The sequence below is a fragment of the Peromyscus maniculatus genome, chromosome 1, assembly GCF_049852395.1.
Source record: "Peromyscus maniculatus bairdii isolate BWxNUB_F1_BW_parent chromosome 1, HU_Pman_BW_mat_3.1, whole genome shotgun sequence".
Lineage (NCBI taxonomy): Eukaryota > Metazoa > Chordata > Mammalia > Rodentia > Cricetidae > Peromyscus > Peromyscus maniculatus.
In genome coordinates this window covers 76,326,881-76,349,229 of record NC_134852.1, presented here as the reverse complement: position 1 = coordinate 76,349,229, position 22,349 = coordinate 76,326,881, and the positions used below count along the sequence as shown (strand labels likewise).

At 45.8% G+C, this 22,349-nt stretch overlaps 1 protein-coding gene across 1 annotated transcript in view; it reads left to right on the top strand.

Annotated features, from left to right (window-relative positions):
* The first annotated feature begins 11,362 nt into the window (after positions 1-11,362).
* The window catches only part of Entrep2 (endosomal transmembrane epsin interactor 2), a 421,062-nt gene continuing 410,075 nt past the window's right edge, over positions 11,363-22,349 (top strand). Inside the window, exon 1 of the mRNA XM_042277565.2 lies at positions 11,363-11,790. Coding sequence (XP_042133499.2) covers positions 11,572-11,790 — 219 coding nt within the window. The 5' untranslated portion in view covers positions 11,363-11,571. The remainder of the gene's footprint in view (positions 11,791-22,349) is intronic.

Below are 22,349 nucleotides of genomic sequence, written 5' to 3'. Positions count from 1 at the left end.
GTTATTTCTCAGGGGATTTTCAGAAAATCCTAGTCAATAGCGGCTCGGAAGCGATAAGAATTTCCATTTTAACAGAGAGCTTAGGATACAGGATTAATTTAATAAATAGAGTGGACTACCACTATCTGTGAAGGACTGTGCCAGGAACATTAGGATGGCATGCATGGCTGGGCAGGGCTCAATATTAGTGGAATAATGCTGCTCAACATTCAGCTCCCAACGTTTGCAAAATCCTTTTCTACTTGTGGTGCATTAAAATCTTATCAAGAGCCTATGAAGCAACAATATCTCAGGGTTCGTCAGGATGAGTGTTCTCCTTTCTGGATACTTGGTTGTCTTTTAGTTATTTTTTCTTTTTCTTTAAAATAAAGTTTTTTTTTTTCTCATATAATACATCCTGGTCATCCTCCCTCTACTCCCCCAGCCCCGTTCCCAACTTCCCCTCCCATTTGGATCCACTTCCTTTCTGTCTCTCACTAGAAAAACAAACAAGCTTCTAAGGGATAATAATAAAACAAAGCATAATAAGACCAAACAAAATTAATATATCAGAATTGGACAAAACAAATACACAGAAGGAAAAGAACCTGAAAGAAAGCATAAGAATCAGTTGCACACACAGGAATCCCACAAAGACACGAGCCTGGAAGCCATAATATATACAGAAAGAACCTGGTACAGACCCATGCAGGTAATATGCATCCTGCCTCAGTGTCTAGAGTCCATAGAGCTTTGTTCATATTGATTTAGAGGGCCTTGTTTTCTTGATGTCCTCTATCTCCTCTGGCTCTTACATTCTTTCTGCCTCCTCTTCCACAGGATTCCCTTAGTCTTGAGGGGAGGGATTTGATGGAGACATCCCTTTTAGGTCTCTCACTCTCTGCATAATATCTAGCTGTGAGTCTCTGTATTTGTTCCCATCTGCTGCAGAAGATGTGTGAAGATGTGTTGCTGTGATTGGTGTAATAAAAAGCTGAATGTCCAATAGCTAGGCAGGAGAGGATAGGCAGGATTTCTGGGGAGAGAAAGGCAGAGGAGGAGGAATCTAGGCAGGTGTATTATGCCAGCAGACTTGGAGCAAGTCGGACACGCCATACTGAGGAAAGGTAAAAGCCATGTGGCAGAACATAGATTAATAGAAGCAGGTTAAATTAAGTTATAAGAGCTAGTTGGAAAGAAGCCTAAGCAAAGGCCAAGCTTTCATAATTAATAATAAGTCTCCAGGTCATTATTTGTGGGCTGGTGGTCCAAAGATAGTCTGATAGGAAAGCTTGCTATAAGGAAGCTTCTCTGATGATGGCTGAGCAAGGTACTGATCTATGAGTGTAGCGGAATGTCATTAGGAGTCATTTTACTGCTACATTTCATTTTGTTTTCTCCCAGGTCCTATCTAATCCCAGATTCTTGATCACCCAAACAGTGTTAGGTATGGGTTCCATTTCAAGGAGTAGCCTTCAGTCAAATCAGACATTGGTTGGTTACTCCCACAAGGTTTACGCCATCGTTTTCTAGCATATCTTGCATGCAGGATTGCATTGTAGATCACAGGGTTTGTGGCTCAGATTGTGTTTGTTTCTCCTTTGGTAGTCTACAGAGTACCTTCCTGAACCAAAGACCCTAGAATGTAGGGGCAAAGGCTCTATGCAGGTACCTGCTCAACTTCTCCATGTTCAGTGTAGATGTTGTCTTCAGCAATGGGGCCTTGCCATCAGTGTGTGAAGAACAACCTATAGTCTTGGCAACAAGACTATGTTGTTTGGGGACCCCTTTAGATAAAAGTTCAATTAGATATAATCCAATCTTGGTATTTGCAGCTTCATTTGATGATAAGAGATGTCTCTGTCTCAATATTTGGCAATTTTATTTAGATCTCCTTCATGTATTTATATACTTTAGGAAGCATTGATTGTATTAGATTTCAATACTGCTCCTCAGATGGCCCTTAGTTTTAGCTGTCACTTCCTGTATTCCCTTTCTCATCCTCTTCTTCCCTCCCCCTCCCCACTTGGTCCTCTTGCTCCAGTCCCCTCATCCCTCCATAATTATTTATTCTATTTCCCTTTCTGAAAGAGATCTGTCCCCGCCCCACCCCCCAGTCCATCACTCTATACCTAACCTCCATGGTTCTACATATTATAGCTTGGTTATCACTGACTTAGTTGTCTTTCAGTTATTATGGCAATGCTATGCAAAAAGATAGCTCTTTTTAAAGGCAAGAATAGAAACAAGCCACTTTCATACAGACGCTCTTCTCCATCAGTGCCCTGGGGTGTTCACGCTTCCAACTTCCCACAGTGGTTGTCTGAGCCAACACACTCCAGAGTTGGAGGAGACAAGCAGGGGATGCTGGTGGTTCAGTCCAGTTCCTGTAGGCACATACCTAGGAGGGGCTATCGTCCTGTTATCCAGCTTCACTAGTCAAAGTCGCTAAAGCAACAGGTTTCAAGTTTTCCACAGCCTACCCAATAATTGCTTTCTGTTTTTTCTAAATTATAGCCATTCTAGTGCATATAAAATGGTATTTCAGTGTGCCCCTTTCTTACTGTGGTAAAATACATTTAACACAAAGCTTACCATTTTAATCATCTGTAAGTAAGCAATCCTGTGGCAATAGAGTGTAACTCACTGTTGTGTGACCATCATATGCAGTGTAAGTTTTTAATTTTCCCCAGCAAAATCCCTGTACCCATTCAATACCAGCTTTCCATTGTTTCCTCCTCCAGTGATCAGCTACAGACATTCTATTTTCCTTCTCCATGAATCTGACTACTCCAGGCTCTTCTTAGAAACACAATGGTTGTTTGTCCTTTTATGTCTGGTTTGTTTCATTTAGCGTAATGTGCTGAAGACTTGCTTGCCTACGATGCACCGTGCATCAGAATTTCCCGCCTTTCAACGCTGAATGCTATTCTTCTGTTTGTGTGTATATCACATTTGATCCACTCATTTATCGTGTGTGTGTGCATGTGCCATGGCAGGTATGCATGTGAAGGTCAGAGGGCAACCTTGGTTTTTCCACTCTCGCCTTCAACCTTGTTTGTGTGTGGGGGTCCTCTGGATAGTCACTGCTATTGTTCATACACCAGGGTAGCTGGCTCCCAGCAGTTTTCCCATCTCAGCCCTCCATCTCCTCGTAGATGTGCTGAAATTGCAGATGCCTGTACACTCTTCTGGCTTTGACATGGGTTTGGGTATCCTAATTCAGGTCATCAAGTTTGTGTAGCAAGTGTTTCTCCTGCTGTTCCACCTCCCAGACTTCCACTAATTTGTTACTGGGTAGTTGAGTTGTCTATTGTGAACAATGCTGCTGTGAACCTGAATGTACAAATATCTCTTTGAGTCTGTGCTTTCAAATTCCTTTGGATATGTACCCAGAGGTACATACTTCCTTTCTAAATCATAGGATAATTATTCTTAGCTTTGTTGGGGGAATTCTTATAGCCATTTTCAACAATGGCTCTATTATGTTATATCAATGTACAACTTGTCTTATTTCCCCTTATCCTTGCCAGCACATATTATTTTCTGGGTTTAATTTTCTTAATAATGTTCTTTGGATCATAAAAAGATTTAGTTCCTTGAGTATGGTTTACCTAATTTTTTCTGCATTGCTCTTGTTTTTGTTTCTATAATTTACCAGTCCACTATTACTATAATGAAATACCTGATATAATTAGTTTATAAAGAGAATGGGTTTACCTTGGTCTATTTTTTTTTCAGATTCCATTGCAAAATAGAGTGGATTCATTGCTCGGGGTGCCTCTGAGTCACCTATCCGATTGCACCCAGATGACAGTGGCAGGGATTACGTGGTGCAGCAACCCTCATCTCTAGAAAATAAAGGAGAAAAATGGAAGTGCTGGGCTCCACAAACTCCTTTGAGGGCTGTCTTGATTTCTTTTTCTGTTGCTATGATAAAATGCCCCGACAAAGGCAATGTGGGCAAGGGAGGGTCATTTTAACTCACAGCTTCAGGTTGTGGTCCATCATGGGGAAGTCACAGCAGCAGGAGCTTAAGGCATCACAGCCACAGTCAGGAAACAGGAAACAACAGATGCTTGTGCTGAGACCATTTTCTGCTTTTTATATAGTCTAGGATTCCAGCCTAGGGAATGGTGATACCCACAGTGGACAGGTCTTCCCATCTCAGTTAACCTAATCAAGATAACCTAATCCCCCACAGGTATGCCCAGAGGCTGGTCTCCCAGGCAAGTCTAGAGTTCATCATGATTACATTGACTTGTCACAACTGTCACAACTCCACTCCCTGCCAATTTGAATTTCAAAGACAACATTTAAAGAATAGCTGCTCATCCCTTGTCCTCAGAATCCCATGCTTATCAAATAATGCAAATTATAGTCCAACCTTAAAAGTGATCATAGTCTTTAACAATTCCAACAGTTTTTTTTCAATTCCAACAGTTTAACAGTCCCAAATCAACATCTTGTTTGAGATGACTGAGGTGATTGCCCAACTGTGAACTGCTACAAAATAAAAAATAAATAACTTCTTTCCATCATACAAGAGCACAAATAAATATCCTCATTCAGAATGGAAGAACTGGGGCATGACAAGGCATGACTGGACCAAAGGAAGTCCAAGATTCAGCATGGTTAAAACCAAATCCTGTAACACCATGTCTGGCCCTTGATTACATTGGCTGGGCTCCAAAGGGTTGAGCTAGCCCTCCCCGCCCCCCAGCTTTGTTATCTGCACCTCACATAGTCTCTCTCTTAGGTTGGCTTTTATGACTATAGTCATAAAGTAAAATCTACATAGAGAAGACTACAGTTTTCCTCAGTGGATGTTCTTTGGTTCTGGCATCTCCAATATCCTGGGGTCCCAATTACAAATTCAACTTGACCTTCATAGCTTCACACGGTGGTCTCTCAGGATCTTCTTGCAAGGACTCCAACCATGCCACTCATTGCCTGCCCCCTGCTGATCACTGAACCAGTGGAACATGACTCCATGATCCCCCTAATCTTGCATCTTTCACACCTCCCAGGGAAGTTCCATGTGAATGATGCTGCCAAGTTCTGATGCCAAGCTTGAGATGCAATTTGCCCCCTTAGACCACAGCTGCGTTAGACCACAGCTAAGCTGTGGGAAACACATCCTCAGATATCTTTGAGGAGCCGAGAACCCTTTAGTTCAGGCCTCCTTCTTTCAAATGAATTTGGATCTTCCCATGGTAGAGTCTCAGATGGGTGGGGTTTTATCTTGAGGACATCTCTCCTAATATCCCAGTGCAGTGCAGAAGTCTCTTTAGTGGCACTGGTCTATGTATTGATTGCAGCTGCTTTCTTACCACTGGCCTGAAGGCTTTTCCTGTCTTGAACTTTTCTCTGACAAACCAACTAGTCCCTTAGTTTTCAGTTCAACATCATTCAAGTTCTCAAGACATGGCAGATCACAGTCAGTTTCTTTGACAGCATATATCATGAAGCCTCGTTCCTAATAGAGTCTTGTGTTCGCCTGTGAAACTTCAGGATTCAGGCCTCTATGGTCTGCATTTCTCTTGGCATTTTTTTGATAAAAAATGTTTATTTCTGTTATCATGTGTATGTTTATGTGTGTGTGTGTGTAGGCCACACACATGTGCTCAAGAGCACACACACACATACACACACAGAAGTGCATGGTATACATGTGGAGATTAGCAGACAACTTTGTGGAGTCATCTCTCTTCACCTTTTCACGGGCTCTGGGAATTGGACTCAGGTCATCAGGATTGCACCGTTAGGTAGCAAATACATTTACCCACGGAACTATCTCGCAGGTCCTTCCTTTGAATTCTTGTCTTCCAAGTTCCTACCAGAATAGCTCATTAAACTCTGCATGATAGGCTTTTCTAAGTCCAAGTACCAAACTCTTCCACACTCTAGCCACACAGTAGTTCCAATGGTCTAAGAAACACATGGTTAGGTTAGTCAGAGTAATAACTCCACTTCTGGTACTGCTTCCTGAACTGTTTCTTTCCCTTCCACTGTGATGAAATATCTAGACAAAAGTAATTTAAAGAAGACAGGGTTTATATTGGTTCATACTTGTAGGTTACTCTCCCCCACGGCCAGGAAGTCAGAGCACCAGGAACTTAAAGCATGTAGCCACAGCCAGGAAACAGCAAGGAATGCTATGCTCTGAGGACTTTTTCCTTGCTATACATCTAGGATCTCAGCCAGGGAATGGTGCCACCCACAGTGGAAAGATTATTCTACAACAGTATAAATGCCCCACATGCATGCTCAAATGCTGGTCTCCTGGGTGATGCTAGAGTTCATTAAATGAGAGTCGAGGTTCACTATTTTTTTTTTTTGGTTGTTTCGAGACAGGGTTTCTCTGTGTAGCTTTGCACCTTTCCTGAAACTCACTTGGTAGCCAGGCTGGCCTCGAACTCACAGAGATCCACCTGCCTCTGCCTCCCAAGTGCTGGGATTAAAGGCATGCACTACCACTGCCTGGCGAGGTTCACTATTACAATGGCATACCCTTCATGGTCTGATGACTTAACAACTTTTCCAAGGCCCTAAATTTAAAAGTCCTACCACCTCCCAACAGCACCACTCTGGGGACTAAGCCCGTAAATATATGGGCCTTTGTGGGATGCTGAACATTCAAACTACATCACATATGTAAGAATCAAATTCAGAGCCATGGCCATGAAGTTTTATACCAATATTGTCTTCCTATGAATTTTATAGATTTGCTCATTTTATTTAGAGCTCTGATGCACTTTGAGTTAATTTCTGTATGGGATGTGAAATTGAAGTCATATTTTTCATTTTGTATATGAAAATACAGTTGTTCCAGAAATATCAGTTGAAGTTTATTTTTCCCTGTTGAATGGTAGTTAATTGACACCCTTCTCAAAGATCAGTTGGTCTTGAATGTGTGGATTTATTTATGGATTCTTAATTCTATTCCTATGGTGTCTATCTTTCTCCTCTGATAGTATCATATTGTTTTGATTACTACAGCTTTGTAGTAAGCTTAGGAATCTGGAAGTGTGAGTTTTCCTTTTTGTGGGGGAGGAGAAATCTTCTTGGTGTTTGTGGTCTCTGTACTTTTATGTAAATTTGAAGATTTGTCTTTCTATTTCTGCCGAAGATGCTGCTGTCATAATGATGTGTCGGTTCTGTAGAATCACTTGTATATTCACATCTTAATATTGTATTTTAATCCTTGAACATAGTATGCCTGTTCATTCAGAGATTGAATTTCTTTCAACAGTGCTTTGTGACTTAGGAGGTATAAGACTTTTATCCCCTTAAATACATAGTCACAGGACTGTATTCACTTAGATCTTACTGTAAATGGAGCTGATTCATTAATTTCCCTTTTAGATTGCTCATAGTTGGGGTACAGAAACACAACTAATTTTTATGTGTGGATCTCCCACCTTATAATTTGTTTGGACTTATTAGACCTCACAGCTTACATGTATATTTTGTTGGATTTTCTATATATAGGATAATGTCATCCACAAATTGACATCATTTTGTGCCTTTCTTTTTAATTGTGATGCTTTTATTTTCTGTTCATGTCTGGTCTTTTTGGTGCAATGTTGACTTGAAATGATGAATGCAGACTTTCTTGTTGCAGCTCTGATCTTGGGAAAAAATTGGTCTTTCAACATTGAGTATGAGATTAGCTGTAGTTTTTTCATAAATGTTGAAGGCATTAAGGGAAGGAGTTTGGAACAGTGCTTGTAGAAGTAACTCGAGCCCTAGGAAGATGTTACTCTCTCTGAAGAGGCCTTCCTAATGCTTTTGTCTCCTCTTAGAAGGTTGTGTAATGTGGGATTGTCTTTGCTGGAGGTTGTGTTTGAACTTTCTGGGCAGTTTTACTTCTATGGCACAGCCATTTGGGGTTCCATAGCAAAGCAGGGAACTGGACTACCCAGTCTTCAGCTCTGGAAACCTCTGAATGCAAACTCATCTTTTTAATCCTGTCTTCACCCACCTTGCTGGTTTCTTCCTCTCTTGGATCTTGGCATGATGTCTCTTCGTTTTCTACATAATTCTTTCATATATTTAAGAAAACAGTCCAAAGCATTTTATCTTGTTCTAAGTCACCTTGAACTGATGTTGCTAGCTTTCCATTCCCAGAAGAGGGTGTCCCTTGGACCACTGCTTGTTGAGGGTAGAGGCTCTGAGTACAAGTTTCTTCTTGCTTAGAGAGGACACAAAACGGTACATTTATTTCTTATATATCTATAGAAAGGTACATGCCGAAAGGAGCAAGAATGGAATGAATTGTATGGCAGGGTGAGACATTTGGTCAATGTTACTCAATTTCTCACAGCAAAAGAGGTGAGCAACTTGCCTTTCACCAAGAAGTTTAGCTATCTGTTTTCTTTTGCCCAAAAAATAATGGTTTTAGTCACTTAGTCTCGTCTGATCCAAGGAGAAAAAGAAGTTGTCTTAAGTTGGTTCTGGAGGCTGCCCAATCTGCTGTAACAGCATGGTGTGTTTTATAGGAGACAAATCCTGAGGATCGAAGGGGTCGGTGAGTTGTTAGGATCAGAGCAAGAGGGTAGGCTCACGGTAGTACCATCTTCTCCCTCTTCTCTCTCCTCTTCTCCCCCCTCTCTTTTGTCCCTCCCTTCCTTCTTTCTTCATGGCTTCAAGCCCATGAAATCAACTCAGTTTAATTATAACTCCAGATTCTAAGATAACTGCAGCCACCATAGTCAACAACCAAACCAGAACGGCGTCACTTATGCTGAAATGCCAAAATGAAGCTGAGTTCTTCTTCTGTTTTCCTGAGACATGTCTAACACTTGAGTTTCTGTGGCCTGATAATGGCATCCCCTCTAGTTCAGTCGTCACCAGGAGAGGCATTTGGAAACCACCAACCTTTTGGTTGGTTGCTATTTTTCTGCATCCCTTTTCATTTTTTTTCCATATTGTTGGTGCTGTAGAGGAGAGTTCTCTGCATTTCCGACTCGGAGGGCTACCTGACTCACAAATTGTTTGTTGTCAAATTATTTTGTTCCAATCTCTCTCTCTCTCTCTCTCTCTCTCTCTCTCTCTCTCTCTCTCTCTCTCAACCAATGGGACTAATTTTTAGGACAGCAAAGTAAGCTTAATTTTGGGATCAATCTCTTGGCTCTCTCCATGTCAAAGTTTGCAGTGGAGGTAGGTATTTGTAATTCATCTCACTCACGCCTCCTGCTTCTCAGAATTGTTGGCATGCCACTCATAAATGGAAAAAACATCTACATTTACTTCGGAAGCAAGTTAATTAATAAATGACAGTTTCCTAGAGACAGACCCCTAGCACTTTATGGTGTTCAAACCATCGCCCACAGTTCCTCAACATCTCTATGTCTGCAAGTCTCCACTTTAACCCAATCTACTACCACCCCTTGCCCCACAACCACCCCATTGTCCTTCCTTACTCTCCCAACCCCTTGACCTACTACCACTGCTTACCCCCTTACACCACACACACACACACACACACACACGCACGCACGCACGCACGCACGCACGCACGCACGCACGCATGCACACGCACACGCACACGCACACGCACACGCACACGCACACACACCAAGCTAATAGCAATAGCCTCTGGACCACAGTGTGACCAGAAAGCTCCTTCCCGTCGTGGGGTGGCAGGTGTAGCAGCATTTTTTATCCCACTGAACACAGATGCAACTGACTTTGGAGCAATTATCAGTGTGCTGACAAAGTCCCCAGGAGATCAAAAGTCCCCCCCCCAGGGGGGGGGGGAGGGGGCTTGTCTGCTTTTGCTTGTCTCAAGTCTTCTCTTTGGCAAACAGTCGGGGTTTAACATAATTTTGACTAGTATACAATGTGGATAAGCTAAATAATTTGCTCATTTGTTATGCTGATTATTTCTCTTTTGATGTGTCAGAGGCAAGGCATCCGCTTGTTTTGTTCAGTGAGGCACCTTCCCCTAAGAGCCTTAAACGATGGCTCCTGCTTAGACCCCTAGTCGGAACAGGTTTTCCGAAGAATGCATGAATGGGTGAGGGAGATGAGGGCTGTCCAGTATCACACTTTGATATTGTGTCAAGCTGACAAAAATGTCACCTTGAGAACTTCTAGAGGGAAAATACCTCCAGGAAATTGGAATTAGTGCTAGAGTGCTCCAAACACCTGGCGAGGGGCTTATTCATTTTACAGAGAACTGGGAGAGATGGCAGCAGTTGGTCACAGGCCAATATTTTGAGGTCAGCCACTTTATCCTGGGATTCCCATCCTCTCTCTTCATCCCTTGGCCATCCAGTTAAATTGGAAAATAAATCCCATCCCTGGTAAGGTGTTGGCTGATAAAGGCTTGAGCTATTGCCCCTTCAAGGGGAATTTGCATTTTAATAGAGGCTCGTCAAGCCCCAAAGGAATCAATATCTCTAACGCTGAAATTTCAAGCACCAGCAATTGAGATATTTCAGGACACTGTTCAGTATTTCCAATCCAACTGCGGCGGGCGTGGGGTGGGCTGGGGGTGGGCCTCCATAAGTCCTGCCAAGAGGCCACGGGAGACTGGCCTTTGCCTTTTATCTTTTTTCAACTTTGCTTCTTATTTTTCGGCCAAGCTTTCATACTTCCAACACTTTAGGCCCCTTTCAACGTTAATAGGTTTAAAGCTGTCTCATCAACAGGGCCACAAAGCCATTACGACGACCGAATTTCCAGATTTCCTTGCAATTCCAAGGAAACCAGTCGTTATTAAAACTGTTGGCAAGAGGGAGTATAGGGAGATTTATTAGGTTGTTACTATGTCCATATTTACACTCGTTTTGCATATTGTTTTAAAGCTCAAACTTGGGACTTATTTTATAAAAAGCCCCGCGAAGGAAAGGCGGATAGAAGGTAACTGCGTGCCCGGAGTGTCCTAGGTGGCTGCTAGGGGGAGATTCTAGAACTGCAAGAAAGCGCCTAGGCTTATCTTAGTCTCTGCTCTGCAGAGGGGCTGGAGGCCACCACGCCTGGGGTTCAGAGCAGGAAAAGCACATGCCAGGGCTCCTGGCCCTCAACGCCATAGGTCCCGCAGCCCGGCTCCCAAGCCGCAGCCAAAGGCTCCCCGCGGAGCCCGCCGGCTCCCTTGCCCTTGTGGAGACGCTGCAGTCCGCTCTCTCCTCGGGCTCCTCCACCGACCGGGAGGAGGCGCCAGCGCGGAGGACACACCTGCGACTTCTCCCGCTCCGGGCTCCCCGCCTGGTCCCCGCTCCGGCTCCCGCTCCCTCCCGGGCCCAGCGCGCAGCGGCTGGGCTCGCTCCCGAAGCCCGCGGCAGCTCGCACCCGGCACGGAGGCTCGCGCCCGCGCTCGGCCGAGGGAGCGCGCGGGCGGGCGGGCGAGCGGGCGAGCGGGAGAGGGCGCAGCGCGGCCGGCGGGCCCTGCGCAGTGGCGGTGGCATGGGCGCGGGCACCGGCGCGGGCTGCGGGAGCCCGGCTTTCTGCCCGGCCCGGGGCGCTGGCGGTGACCGCGCGTCGCAGCCTCTGCTGTCCGCGGGGAGGCGGTCCCCGCAACCGGCGCAACTTGCCTCGGCGCCTCTGTGAGGAGCGCAGCGCGGAGAGAGCTTGCGGGGCGCGATGCCTCCGGCCGGCGGCCCCCGCACACCGCGCCCGCACGCGCTGCCCCGCAGCCTGTCCCGCTTGCGCGAGTGCCCGGGCCGTTCCCGCATCGTGCTGGCTCTCGGGGCCACGCAGATGGCGCTCGGATGCCTCATCGTGGCCGTGAGCTTCGCGGCGCTGGCGCTCACCACCTCGGCCCGCGTGCGCCACTCCTGCCCTTTCTGGGCCGGCTTCTCGGTGAGTGTCTGCGGCGGTGGCGCGGGCCGGGACCGGGAGCTGCAGTGGCGGGGACGCGGCCCGCGCCGAGTGGGGGCGCGGACGCCCGGGTCTGGCAGCTGCGGCTCGGGTGCAGTTTCCAAGTCCGGGCAGGGGAACTCCGGGGACCGTCGCGAGTCGCGCTGCCGCTCCAACACGCTGCGCCCGGAGTTACTTTTCCGAGGGAAAAGGGACCAGGAGCCCTCCCCTCGCCACCTGGTGGGGAGCGGTAGGTGGCGGGTCTCCGCCTGGGGCAGCTGCCGGGAGCTCCGCTAGTCAGTGACCGACCCGGGCAGCGGGCGACAGTGACCGTGGCGGCGCGGCGCGGGGGCGCCCGAGCCCGGTGCACAGCCCGCTGTGAGCGGCTCCCCGCGCTGCGGTCCTCGCCGGGGGCGCGCGGTGCTTCGCGTTCGGTTGCGGGTCAGTCCGGGGGAGACCGTCTGGTCCCTCTCTGGTCACTCACCTCCCTGGCGCGGGGACGTCTTGTTTCTCTTGTAAGCCCGGAATGGCCCTGCTGGACCAGCTGGCGACCGGGAGCCAGGAGTGTGCTTTTTGAACTCCAGACTGATTTTCAGATTCTTGACCCTCAAATCTTCCTCCAGGAAACATTTATTCAAGAAGCTATCGGTCCGAGATGATTTATTTATTTATTTAGGTATTTTGTGGCGTTTTGATGAAAGTTGCTTATTTTCTATATTAATAAAGAACGGGCATATGGGAATTAGGAGATAAATGCGGCACGGGTGCTTATAAAGGCCGGCACTTGTTTCGAGAACTCTTGACATCTGTAACTACATTTGGTCGATGGTGCACAAATACATTACAGGCTTCCAATGAACACTATGAGTTTAAATTCCGCGTACACAGACAGACCCAAACCAAGCCTTTGAAATTAATGATCGCTGTTTGTTCTTAACTTTTGTGATAATAATTAAAAAAAGCTCGGTCTTGATTTTATTTATTTATTTAGTTTGTAATGGTCTTTGTTCTTGCAAGTTCCTTGTCTGGTTTAAAATGAGATCCTAGCAAAACTACCCTTGAAACAGGGATCGATACAGGTGTGGCTGTTCATCCTAATGGGGGTATTAATTTTCAAAGCTTCTTTCAGGCGGGGGGGGGGGCTCATCTTGGATGACAGAACGGTGTGGTCACAGCTCTCAGTGTTCAGATCGATGAGAGGAGGTGGGAGGCAGCCTCTAGGGAGCCGTGGTCCAAACCCGCCCCTATATATAGTCTCCACACATCTGTTGCTCGGTTTTTAGCATTACTTAATATGCATTGTTTTCATGTCTGTCTAGTGGGTACTGCGTTTCAGCCTGCTGGAACCAGCCTACAGGTGGCAGACTGGAGAATTAGGCTTCCTGGCTCTTTCCTGAGCCTCCCCCACCTTCTCTGAGTCTGAGCTCGATTTCCCCAGGGTTTGCCAAGAGAACTGCCTTTTTATAATAAGCCTTTAAAAGAAGACATTAATTGGAGACAGCAGAAAAGCATTTATGTTAAAACACACATTCCCTATATTTTGTTTCAGGAGTTAAGTTAAACATGTAAAACAATAATGCAGTTTGCGTTTCAAAGGCTGTACTGTTCAGCAGCTATGAGTGCTTGGTTCTAGTTTCCCCCAGTTCTGAGTCATATCCTGCTGTTTGTTAGGCTGAGTGCTCGAATTTCTCCGGGCTTTGGAGAACAGCACCGAAGCCACCACAAAATGTTCACACGTTTTACCTCCTATCCTCTGTCCTTGCCTCTGTATCCCACGGGCTTCTTTTTAATCTTCATACGTAGTCAGCTGCAAGTGTTTTTAAAATTCTTTTTATGTTTTCCTGTGCAGGGGATGGAACATCCCCATACATCGGTGACAAGTGTCCCGCCACTGAGCTGCACCTCCGGTCTTTAAATTCTTTCAATGCAGTGGATAGTGATTTTCACATGTTGTCTCTGCCCTGCAGAAAGATTGGTTCATTCCAGTTGGGACAGGCTTGCCTGTTGATGTGGTTGTGAGTAGGTAACATGGGTTCTTTGCCTTCCTAATACATCCTGCCCTTGGTATCAGCAGCTTCTGTTGCCATGGATTCAATCAACCAAGGAATGAAAATATTCAGAAAAACTCTTAATTTCTACAGAAATATGTAGATTTCCCTGGTCATTATTACCCAAACAAAACATAGTAACCATTTACATGGTATTTATGTTGCATTAGTCATTATAGGCAGCCTGGAGATGATTTAAAAGCACGCAGGAAGACATGTGTGTGTTATATGCAAATTATATGACATATACAGGATTTGGACATCCAACCATGGGGGCTGGAGGTTCCTGAGATCAATCCCCTATGGATAATGAATATATTTGCCCTACTCCCTTGAAAGGTCTCCCTTATAGACAGATGACGCAGATGGCTGGCTTTTATGGAAACCCACACTGGGCTTTGTGCCTGGACTCTACTCTGTGAACCTTCTGAAAGGAATTCCTCATTGCTGTCTCAAGCTTTTTAATCATCTGTGATTTGGACCTGACGAAGAATCATCATATCAGCAGTTCTTCTATTTAGGAAAAAGTAATACTAAGAAAAACAGTTCTGATTTCATTGAGCACACACTGTGCCCCAGACCTGATGATCCCTTTTGCATGGGTCATAGGCCATTTCACTGGTGGCCTCATGGACTGTGCCTCCTAGTGCTCAGGGCCTCGGACAGTTGCCTCCCTTGGAATTTCCATGAGGTGCCTCACTTGTCTTAGCCAGGGCAATGCCACACAATCAAGCCAGCCTCTCTTCAGGGCTTGCTCCTCACACAGTCCTGGCAACGTGTGGTGAGGGACCTGAGAGGAATAAAGAAGAAATAAGTAACTGAGCCAAGAAGTGGCTTTGAACTTAGCCGCTCACTTTAGAAACACCAAGTCCAGCGAGTTCCAGGACAGCCAAGGCTGCACAAAGAAACCCTGTTTTGGAACCAAACCAAACCAAACCAAACCAAACCAAACCAAACAAAACAAAACAAAACAAAACCAACAACAAAAAACACCAGGTGCCTAACAAAGGTGACAGGTAACTGTCCTCGGGGCAGAGGATGGAAGAGAGTCAGTTGGTGGAGGAATCCACCTTGGCAAGACGGTCACACCCTGTGTTTCTTAGGAAAAACCCTAACCATGCCTGAAAGGTGAAGGTTCAAGAGAAACATGAAGATACATTACACTGGGAAAACTTAAAAGTCAATGTGTATGTGTCTGTCTGTCTGTCTATCTATCTATCTATCTATCTATCTATCTATCTATCTACCTACCTACCTATCCATCCATCCATCCATCCATCCATCCATCCATCCATCCATGTGTATGTGTATGTGTATATGTGTGTGTGAGATGTGTATATGTGTGAGTGTTCATATGTGCATGTATGTGTGTATATGTTTTGTGTGTGTCTGTGTCACTATATGAATAAGTGTGTATATTTATATGTATGTGTCTCTGTGTGTATGTGTGTAGGTACATGTGTATGTGTGAATATATGTGTATGCGTGTGTATTTGTATGTGGGTGGGCATATGTATATATGTCTCTGCGTGTGTACATGTATGTGACTGTGTGTATGTGTGTCAATGTGTGTGTGTATATATATATATATATATATATATATATATATATATATATCTGTGTATGTGTGTGTGTGTGTCTATGTGTCCGTGTGTGTACACACAGGATGACCATGTGGAGGTTTCTGTCCCTGACCCCCTGGCCCATTGCTTTCAGGTCCGTGGCAAGGACCGGACCACATTGTGGTAGGAACGCATATCCTGCTTACTTTGAACCAGAAAGCAGAAAGAAGAAGGAAGAGGAAGGAGCTGAGACCCACTGTCCCTTGGAGGTCACTTGGGATCTCCCACTAGGCTCCACCTCCTTCCCGCAGAGCCGTGCAGGACGAAGTCTTTACCGTGTGGGCCGTGAGAGGATATTCTAGAGCTAAACTACAGCAGGGGAGCTTGGCAAAGCCGGAGGCGGAAGAGGCGGGGCAGCTGCGGACAGAGGTTGGTGATGAACAAGGAGCCACGTGGTACTCTGCTTCCGAGGACCACCCTCGGATGGTTCCCTGTGCCAGGCTGCGCATGGGTCACCTCCCTCACGTGTGAACCTCTGGCGCAGTGAGCGGTGATTGGCAGAGCACAGAGCTGGCTGGGGTCTTGACCAGTTACCCTTCAGTGGCGCTGCGCCATTATTTTCTTTCTAATTTTGTGGACGCCCAGGACACCGACTAAGTGCATTTGAAATCACCTGCACAGCAGCTGCTGGCAAAGAAGCGAAATCTTTGTGTTCCCTTTAAGAGCGATGCCGCTCGACTTCTAAAAATATTCCTTAAGCAGTATGTAACTGTTGCCATAACTAAAATCCAGGAAACGCAGGAACGTACACTCTCTCCTCCGTCAGTGCTGTGCCGTAGGAAACAGACTGACCAGTGGTGCTTACCGTCCCTCCTCGGGTTTCACAGTCACAAGTATATCAGAGTCCTTACATGTGACATGCCTCTTTTTCTTTTAAAGACTGTAAAAATGTGATTCTACCTCCCACGTTTTACTCTGTGGCTCCCTTTAAAACGTGATTCGTGGTGAACGGTCCTGGTGCTAATTGTGAACCCATTCCTTCAGTGGCTGCGTAAGACTCCACTCTGCAGATTAGCATGGTTTATTCAGGTTCTCTACTGCTGGCAACTTCCTGGTGACACAGATTCCATGCGTCTGATGCTGCTTATCTTAGATGGCAGAGCCTGCTTCTGAGAGTGACTGCCTAGGGTGGAAGTGTTACTAGTCAAAGGTGTTCCAGTCGGAATGTTGTTAGGTGTTTGTTATTAGATTAGTTGAGGAGAAAGGTTATAATCATTCTCACCCCCGAGCCCTGCGTAAGGATTTGATTTCCCCCACCCTTGAGACGTGGGATATTAGCAGCCGTGAGTGCTTTTATTAATCTGACGGGAGAAGATTGGCATCTGTTTTCATCTGAGGTGACTTTTCGTGGCCACTTCATTGTGTCTTGCAAATATCTTTTCACTGGGGTCAGTCCTTGCTGTCTTTTGCAATATTTAAGACTTTCCCAGTAATATGTCCATTTTCACTTTCATAGTTTCTGCATATTTCACTCTTAGTTATCAATACAAAGGGCACACGCATAGCCCTAAGATTTTCCTCCTAATACTTTTATTTTATTTTTTATTTTTTTGTTTTTCTAGATGGTGGTTTCTCTGTGAAGCATTCCTGGAACTCGCTCTGTAGACCAGGCTGGCCTCAAACTCACAGAGATCTGCTTGTTTCTGTCTCCCGAGTGCTGGGATTAAAGGCTGGCTTTAATTTTATTTTTATACCCACAACTTTACTGATCCAGAATTTATTATTTGATTTTATTTGTGTGTTCACGCGCATGCATGTGTGTGCACATGCACGCACACATGCACACACGCACACACGCACACACGCACGCACGCACGCACGCACGCACGCACGCGCACACACACTGGACAAACTTGGCTGTTATTCCTCCTTAGGTGATATCTACCTTTTTTTTTTTTTTTGAGGCTGAGTCTCTCACTGGGACCTGGGGCTCTGAGATTAGCCTAGATGGGCTGTAATAAACCACGTGGGCCCATCTGTCTCTGCCTCCTCAGTGCTAGGATTAAGGGCTTGCATCACCATGCCTCACTTTTTACATGGGTGCTGGGCATTGAACTCAGGTCCTCCAGGCTGCACAGCAAGTTACCACATGACCTGTGTCCACAGACACAGAATTGAATTTTTATAACCATGTCTTTACTCACTCAGCATTTTTTTCACATACAATATTAAGAAAGGGCCTAAATTTGTCTTGAAAGTTCATTTATAAGCAAGTCCTATTTTGGATTCTATTTAGTTTTTTTTTCTTTTCTCCCTTAATTGTCTATTTTAGGGTCAATACCTTTCCCCTGGCCCACTTTCCTCTTCCTCCCTTCTCTCCCCCACTTCAGGTGTTGGGGATTGGATCCCTGACCTTGTACATACGAGGCAGGCCATGTGCCACCAGGCCACACTTCCAGCCCAGTGGATCATTTTGATCCTTTGAACTTCATGGGCAAATGGGACCAACACATGGGGATCCGTGTGGGCAGGGAAAGGAAGCTAAGCAATGGGTCAATGAAATCCTTAGAACTATTATGCAAGCATTTTCCTGAAATAAAAAGTCCTTGAGAAGTGCCCTGTGTGGATGGGAGAACCAACAAGAGGCAGAACGAACTGAGACTTGGCCCTACCAACAGGAGGCAGAAGGAACCGAGACTTGGCCCTGAGATAGCGGACCTCCAAGACGAAGACGGATTTGCCTGTCAAAGTGAACATCCTGGGCACTTGTAGGCCTTTTGGAACGCCGTAGCCCATTTAATGCTGGGGACTGAGGGAGTCTGTTCATTAAAACAAGATTGTTTAGAAAAGGTTTGAAATGAATGCTGGCCCAGACAGGTTGCAGAGCAGAACTGAGGACCTGCGCCCTAGCCGTGATTCCCACTGCCCTGGCCTTGCGCTTGAGGACACTTTCTCTGTGAGAAACAAATGCAGGATGGATGGTCTTGTGTTTTTCTGAATGCTTTGGGAGCCAGGCTGCCGGCTTGATGTGACATCACCCCTGCATGGTTCAGTGTGCTTTCTCCACTGAAGGATGCTATCTAGCCAGTGAAGACCTCTCTGGGTTAAGACATCAACACTGGAACACGCTTCCTGCCCAAGCTGCAGATTCTATTCTAATTCCATTAGACGTTGACGGTTCTGCTCTCTCTATGGCCATCTACTGTCCTCAAACCCGAAGCCCCCACAGGAGGAGACCGATGCTGGTTCATCCTAAAAGCTTCTTTCAAGGGAAGCAGACCCGGCACAGCAGCATCCGTCTGTATGCTTTGATTCTGTAAGAACGCTTCCTTCTGTATTTCAGGCTTTTATTGGGGGTGGGGGGAGGGGTTGATTGGAAGTTTTGAAGAGGTCAACAGCACTGTACCTTAGGGCTTTCCTGGAGGGAAGGGAGCAAAATGAAGGCTGTGGTGGTTTCTTACGATGGCTACACGTCATGAGAAACTGCATGGATGCTTTGCATACTTCCTGGTGAGTTCAGACCCCGTGGGAGGCATTTGACCACTGCAGAGTGGCTTTGGTGGGATGGTTCTAGAAGAACAGATGTTGACACAGCTTCTGCTCAGCCTCTAGAGCAGTGGTTCTCAACCTGTGGGTCACGACCCACAGGGGTTTGCATATCAGATATCCTGCACATCAGATATTGACATTATGATTCATCATAGTAGCAAAGTTACAGTTATGAAGTAGCAACAAAATAATTTTATGAGGAACTGTATTAAAGAACTGTATTAAAGGAACTATATTAAAGGGTCGCAGCATTAGGAAGGTTGAGAATCACTGCTCTAGAACCTCACGCTTCTTGGTACCCCTTGGGCTGCCACTAGAGAGGTGGCACACTCTTGGGTTCTTTAGACAAATACCTTGAGTGGGGACGAGGTAGCTCACTGGGTAAAGGCGCTTGCTGCCAAGCCTGAAGGCTTGCTTGAGATCTCGGGGACTCACATGGTGGAAGGAGATAACCAGTTCCTACAGGTTGTCCTCCGACCTCCACATGGATACTTCGGCATATATGCCATACATGCCCACAAATAAGTAAGTAAATAAGTAAATAAATAAATAAATGCAATAAAGCCCCAAGTACCTTGAGATAGTCATGTAAAGTGAAAAGGAATCTTTAGCCTCCCATTTATGGAGGATTTGGCCCGTGATTGGTTGGCCCTGCTCGTGATGGGCCTGCAGTGAGGAAACACATCGTGGGGAGCATGTAGTAAGGTGAACTGCTCATCCAGTGTGTGTGAGTATGTGGGGGAGGGGTCTGGAACCTTGTTCTTCTTTTTGAGAGCATGACCTTGCAGTGACCTAGAGATCTCCCATTTGGGCCTCCACCCCGTAAAGTCCCATCACCTCTTAGTTGTGCTACCCTGGGAACAAGAATGCAGCACACGGGTCTGTGTGTGTGTGGGTCACTTATGAGTCAAACCCTAGTGTCTGGTGGCCGCAATGGGTCTCTTTGCTCTCCTGGAGACTCTGGCTATGTGCCCTCCAGGGTGCTGACCATGTACAGCCTGGACCTGCCTGTGCAGAGACTTGGCAGGTTGGGAATGGGATTTATAGGCTTGTGTCTTCTCAGCATGCTGGGCCTTCCTGGGTTCTATTCCTGCGTTTAGTTACTGTAGCTGATCTTTCACCTTCTGATTTATTGAGCTATGACCAACAAATAAAAAATTACATGCATTTAAGGTGGCAACATAGTGCTCTAGTATATCTCGTGATGATTGCCCCACAACCAAACTCGTTAACAACCCATCAGCTGACAATTGCCCATTGGCATTTTGTGTTGAGCCCATCAGACAGCCGCCATAGTCAACTTCCAGCATGCAGCACGCTATTCGCTGTCATTGTCCTGGCCTGCACTAGGTACCAGGACATGTACCTGAAGGTTTCTTTGTGCACTTGACTCACATCTCACTTGTGAGTCATGTTTGGAATGGTTGGTGGCTTCATGTAGTGATGAACTGTCTTCTCCTCCTCCTCACCTACAGCTGAGAGGTGTCGGATATTACTTACGGGACACGGTACAGTGTGGTAGACAGCGGTTTATGAAGGGAGCCTAGAGGAGCTAAGAGTGTTAAAACACTGGCATTTTTAGGGGTTTGTCTGAGATATTGGGGCACAGTTAGTGAAATAAAGTACATCTTTGTATCAGCAGCTACAAAAGCCTGGTGTAAATAGTCTCAGAGGCTTCCTCCCCACCCCACTCTGAAACAGTGTCTCTTGTAGCACAGGCTGGCTTCGAACTTGTTATGTAGCTAGCTGTGGTTGGCTTTGCACCCCTGACCATCTTGCTGCCATCTCTCTGAGTGCTTGGTTTCCTAGTGCATGGCAGTACACCTGCATTATCTTAAAATTTCAGACTTTAAAATATTCGAATCTACTGTAACAAACCTAAACTTTAAAAATATTATTATTTTTATTTTTTTGTGTGTAAATATTTGCCTGCATATATGTATGCAAAATGTCTGTGCTTGGTGGCCATGGGTTGTAAACTGTCATGTGGGTGCTGGGAACTGGACCTGGGTCCTCTGCAAGAGCAGCAAGTGCTTTTAACTTCTGAGCGCTCTCTCCAGCCCAAACAGCACATTTCAGATGGACATGAAAGTTAATTGTTCTGAAATGAATCCTTAAAACTTAAGCTGACTCTCTTGTAGGGAAAATTTGAAACATGATGAGACGGTAAAATTTTATTTGAAAAATAAGCCTTGCCATCATCTAATTATAAGATTAGTTCAGGCTTGTCACCTGTAATGAGATCAGTCAAAGTGAGTCATTTGTGTGTTTGGGGGTCTGCATCTGTGGTTCTAACTGCAGATCAAAAGTACTCAGAAAAATGCGGTATCTGTGCTGAACTTGGGCAGACTTTTCTAGTCATTCCCTCCACAGTGCCAGTCCCTGTATGGAGCCTCGTTCTGTTAGGCCTTGCATGCCATCGAGGAACAATTTAAAGCAAATGGGAGGATGTGTGTAGGTTCTATGCCAAGACATCCCTCCCCACCGTGTGTGTGTGTGTGTGTGTGTGCGCGCGCGCGCGCGCGTGTGCGCGCGCTTGCACAGCACACACATACTGGAGAGGGCAGACTAAAACATCAAGTGTCCTGCTCCACCAATTTCCTCCATACACCTTTGAGACCAGGTCTCTTACTGAACCTGGAATGAGGCTGCCAGCCAGCAAGGATCCTTCTGTCCCCATCCCCCACAGTACTGGGGTTGCAGAAGTGTTCAGTGACCAATATCCACCTTTTTTTTTTTTGGTTTTTCGAGACGGGGTTTCTCTGTGTAGCTTTGTGCCTTTCCTGGATCTCGCTTTGGAGACCAGGCTGCCCTCAAACTCACAGAGATCTGCCTGGCTCTGCCTCCCGAGTGCTGGGATTAAAGGCGTGCACCACCACCACCCGGCCTCAATATCCACCTTTTTATGTGGGTGCTGGGGATCCAAACTCAGGTCCTTAGACTTGTGTAGTGAGTGTTCCTACCAACTGAACTATCTCCCAAGATGTATTATGCCATTTTACATAAGATACTTGAGCACCTTTGGATTTTAGTACCTGTGGGGGAAGAGTCCTAAAAACAGTTCCTGTAGACATTGAGGAATAGTTACAGACACTGAAGGACAACTACAGACACTGAGGGACAGTCACAGACACCGAGGGATGACCACAGACACTGAGGGACAGCTGTGGTGGCTCTCACTGAATACATATGGTGGTCTGAGATACATACGGCTTTGGAGCCCAGCAGCACTGGAAGAACATTAGTGATTGTATCTGTTGAACATGTTGGTAAGCAACTTGGCCCTGTTGAATATAAACTTACTAAATCCTCTGATTTAACAAATCACTATTTTCTAGTTACACCTAAGAACTCTTTTCAGCCTTTCACAAAGACTGTGAAACTTTATAGAAACTGACTTTTG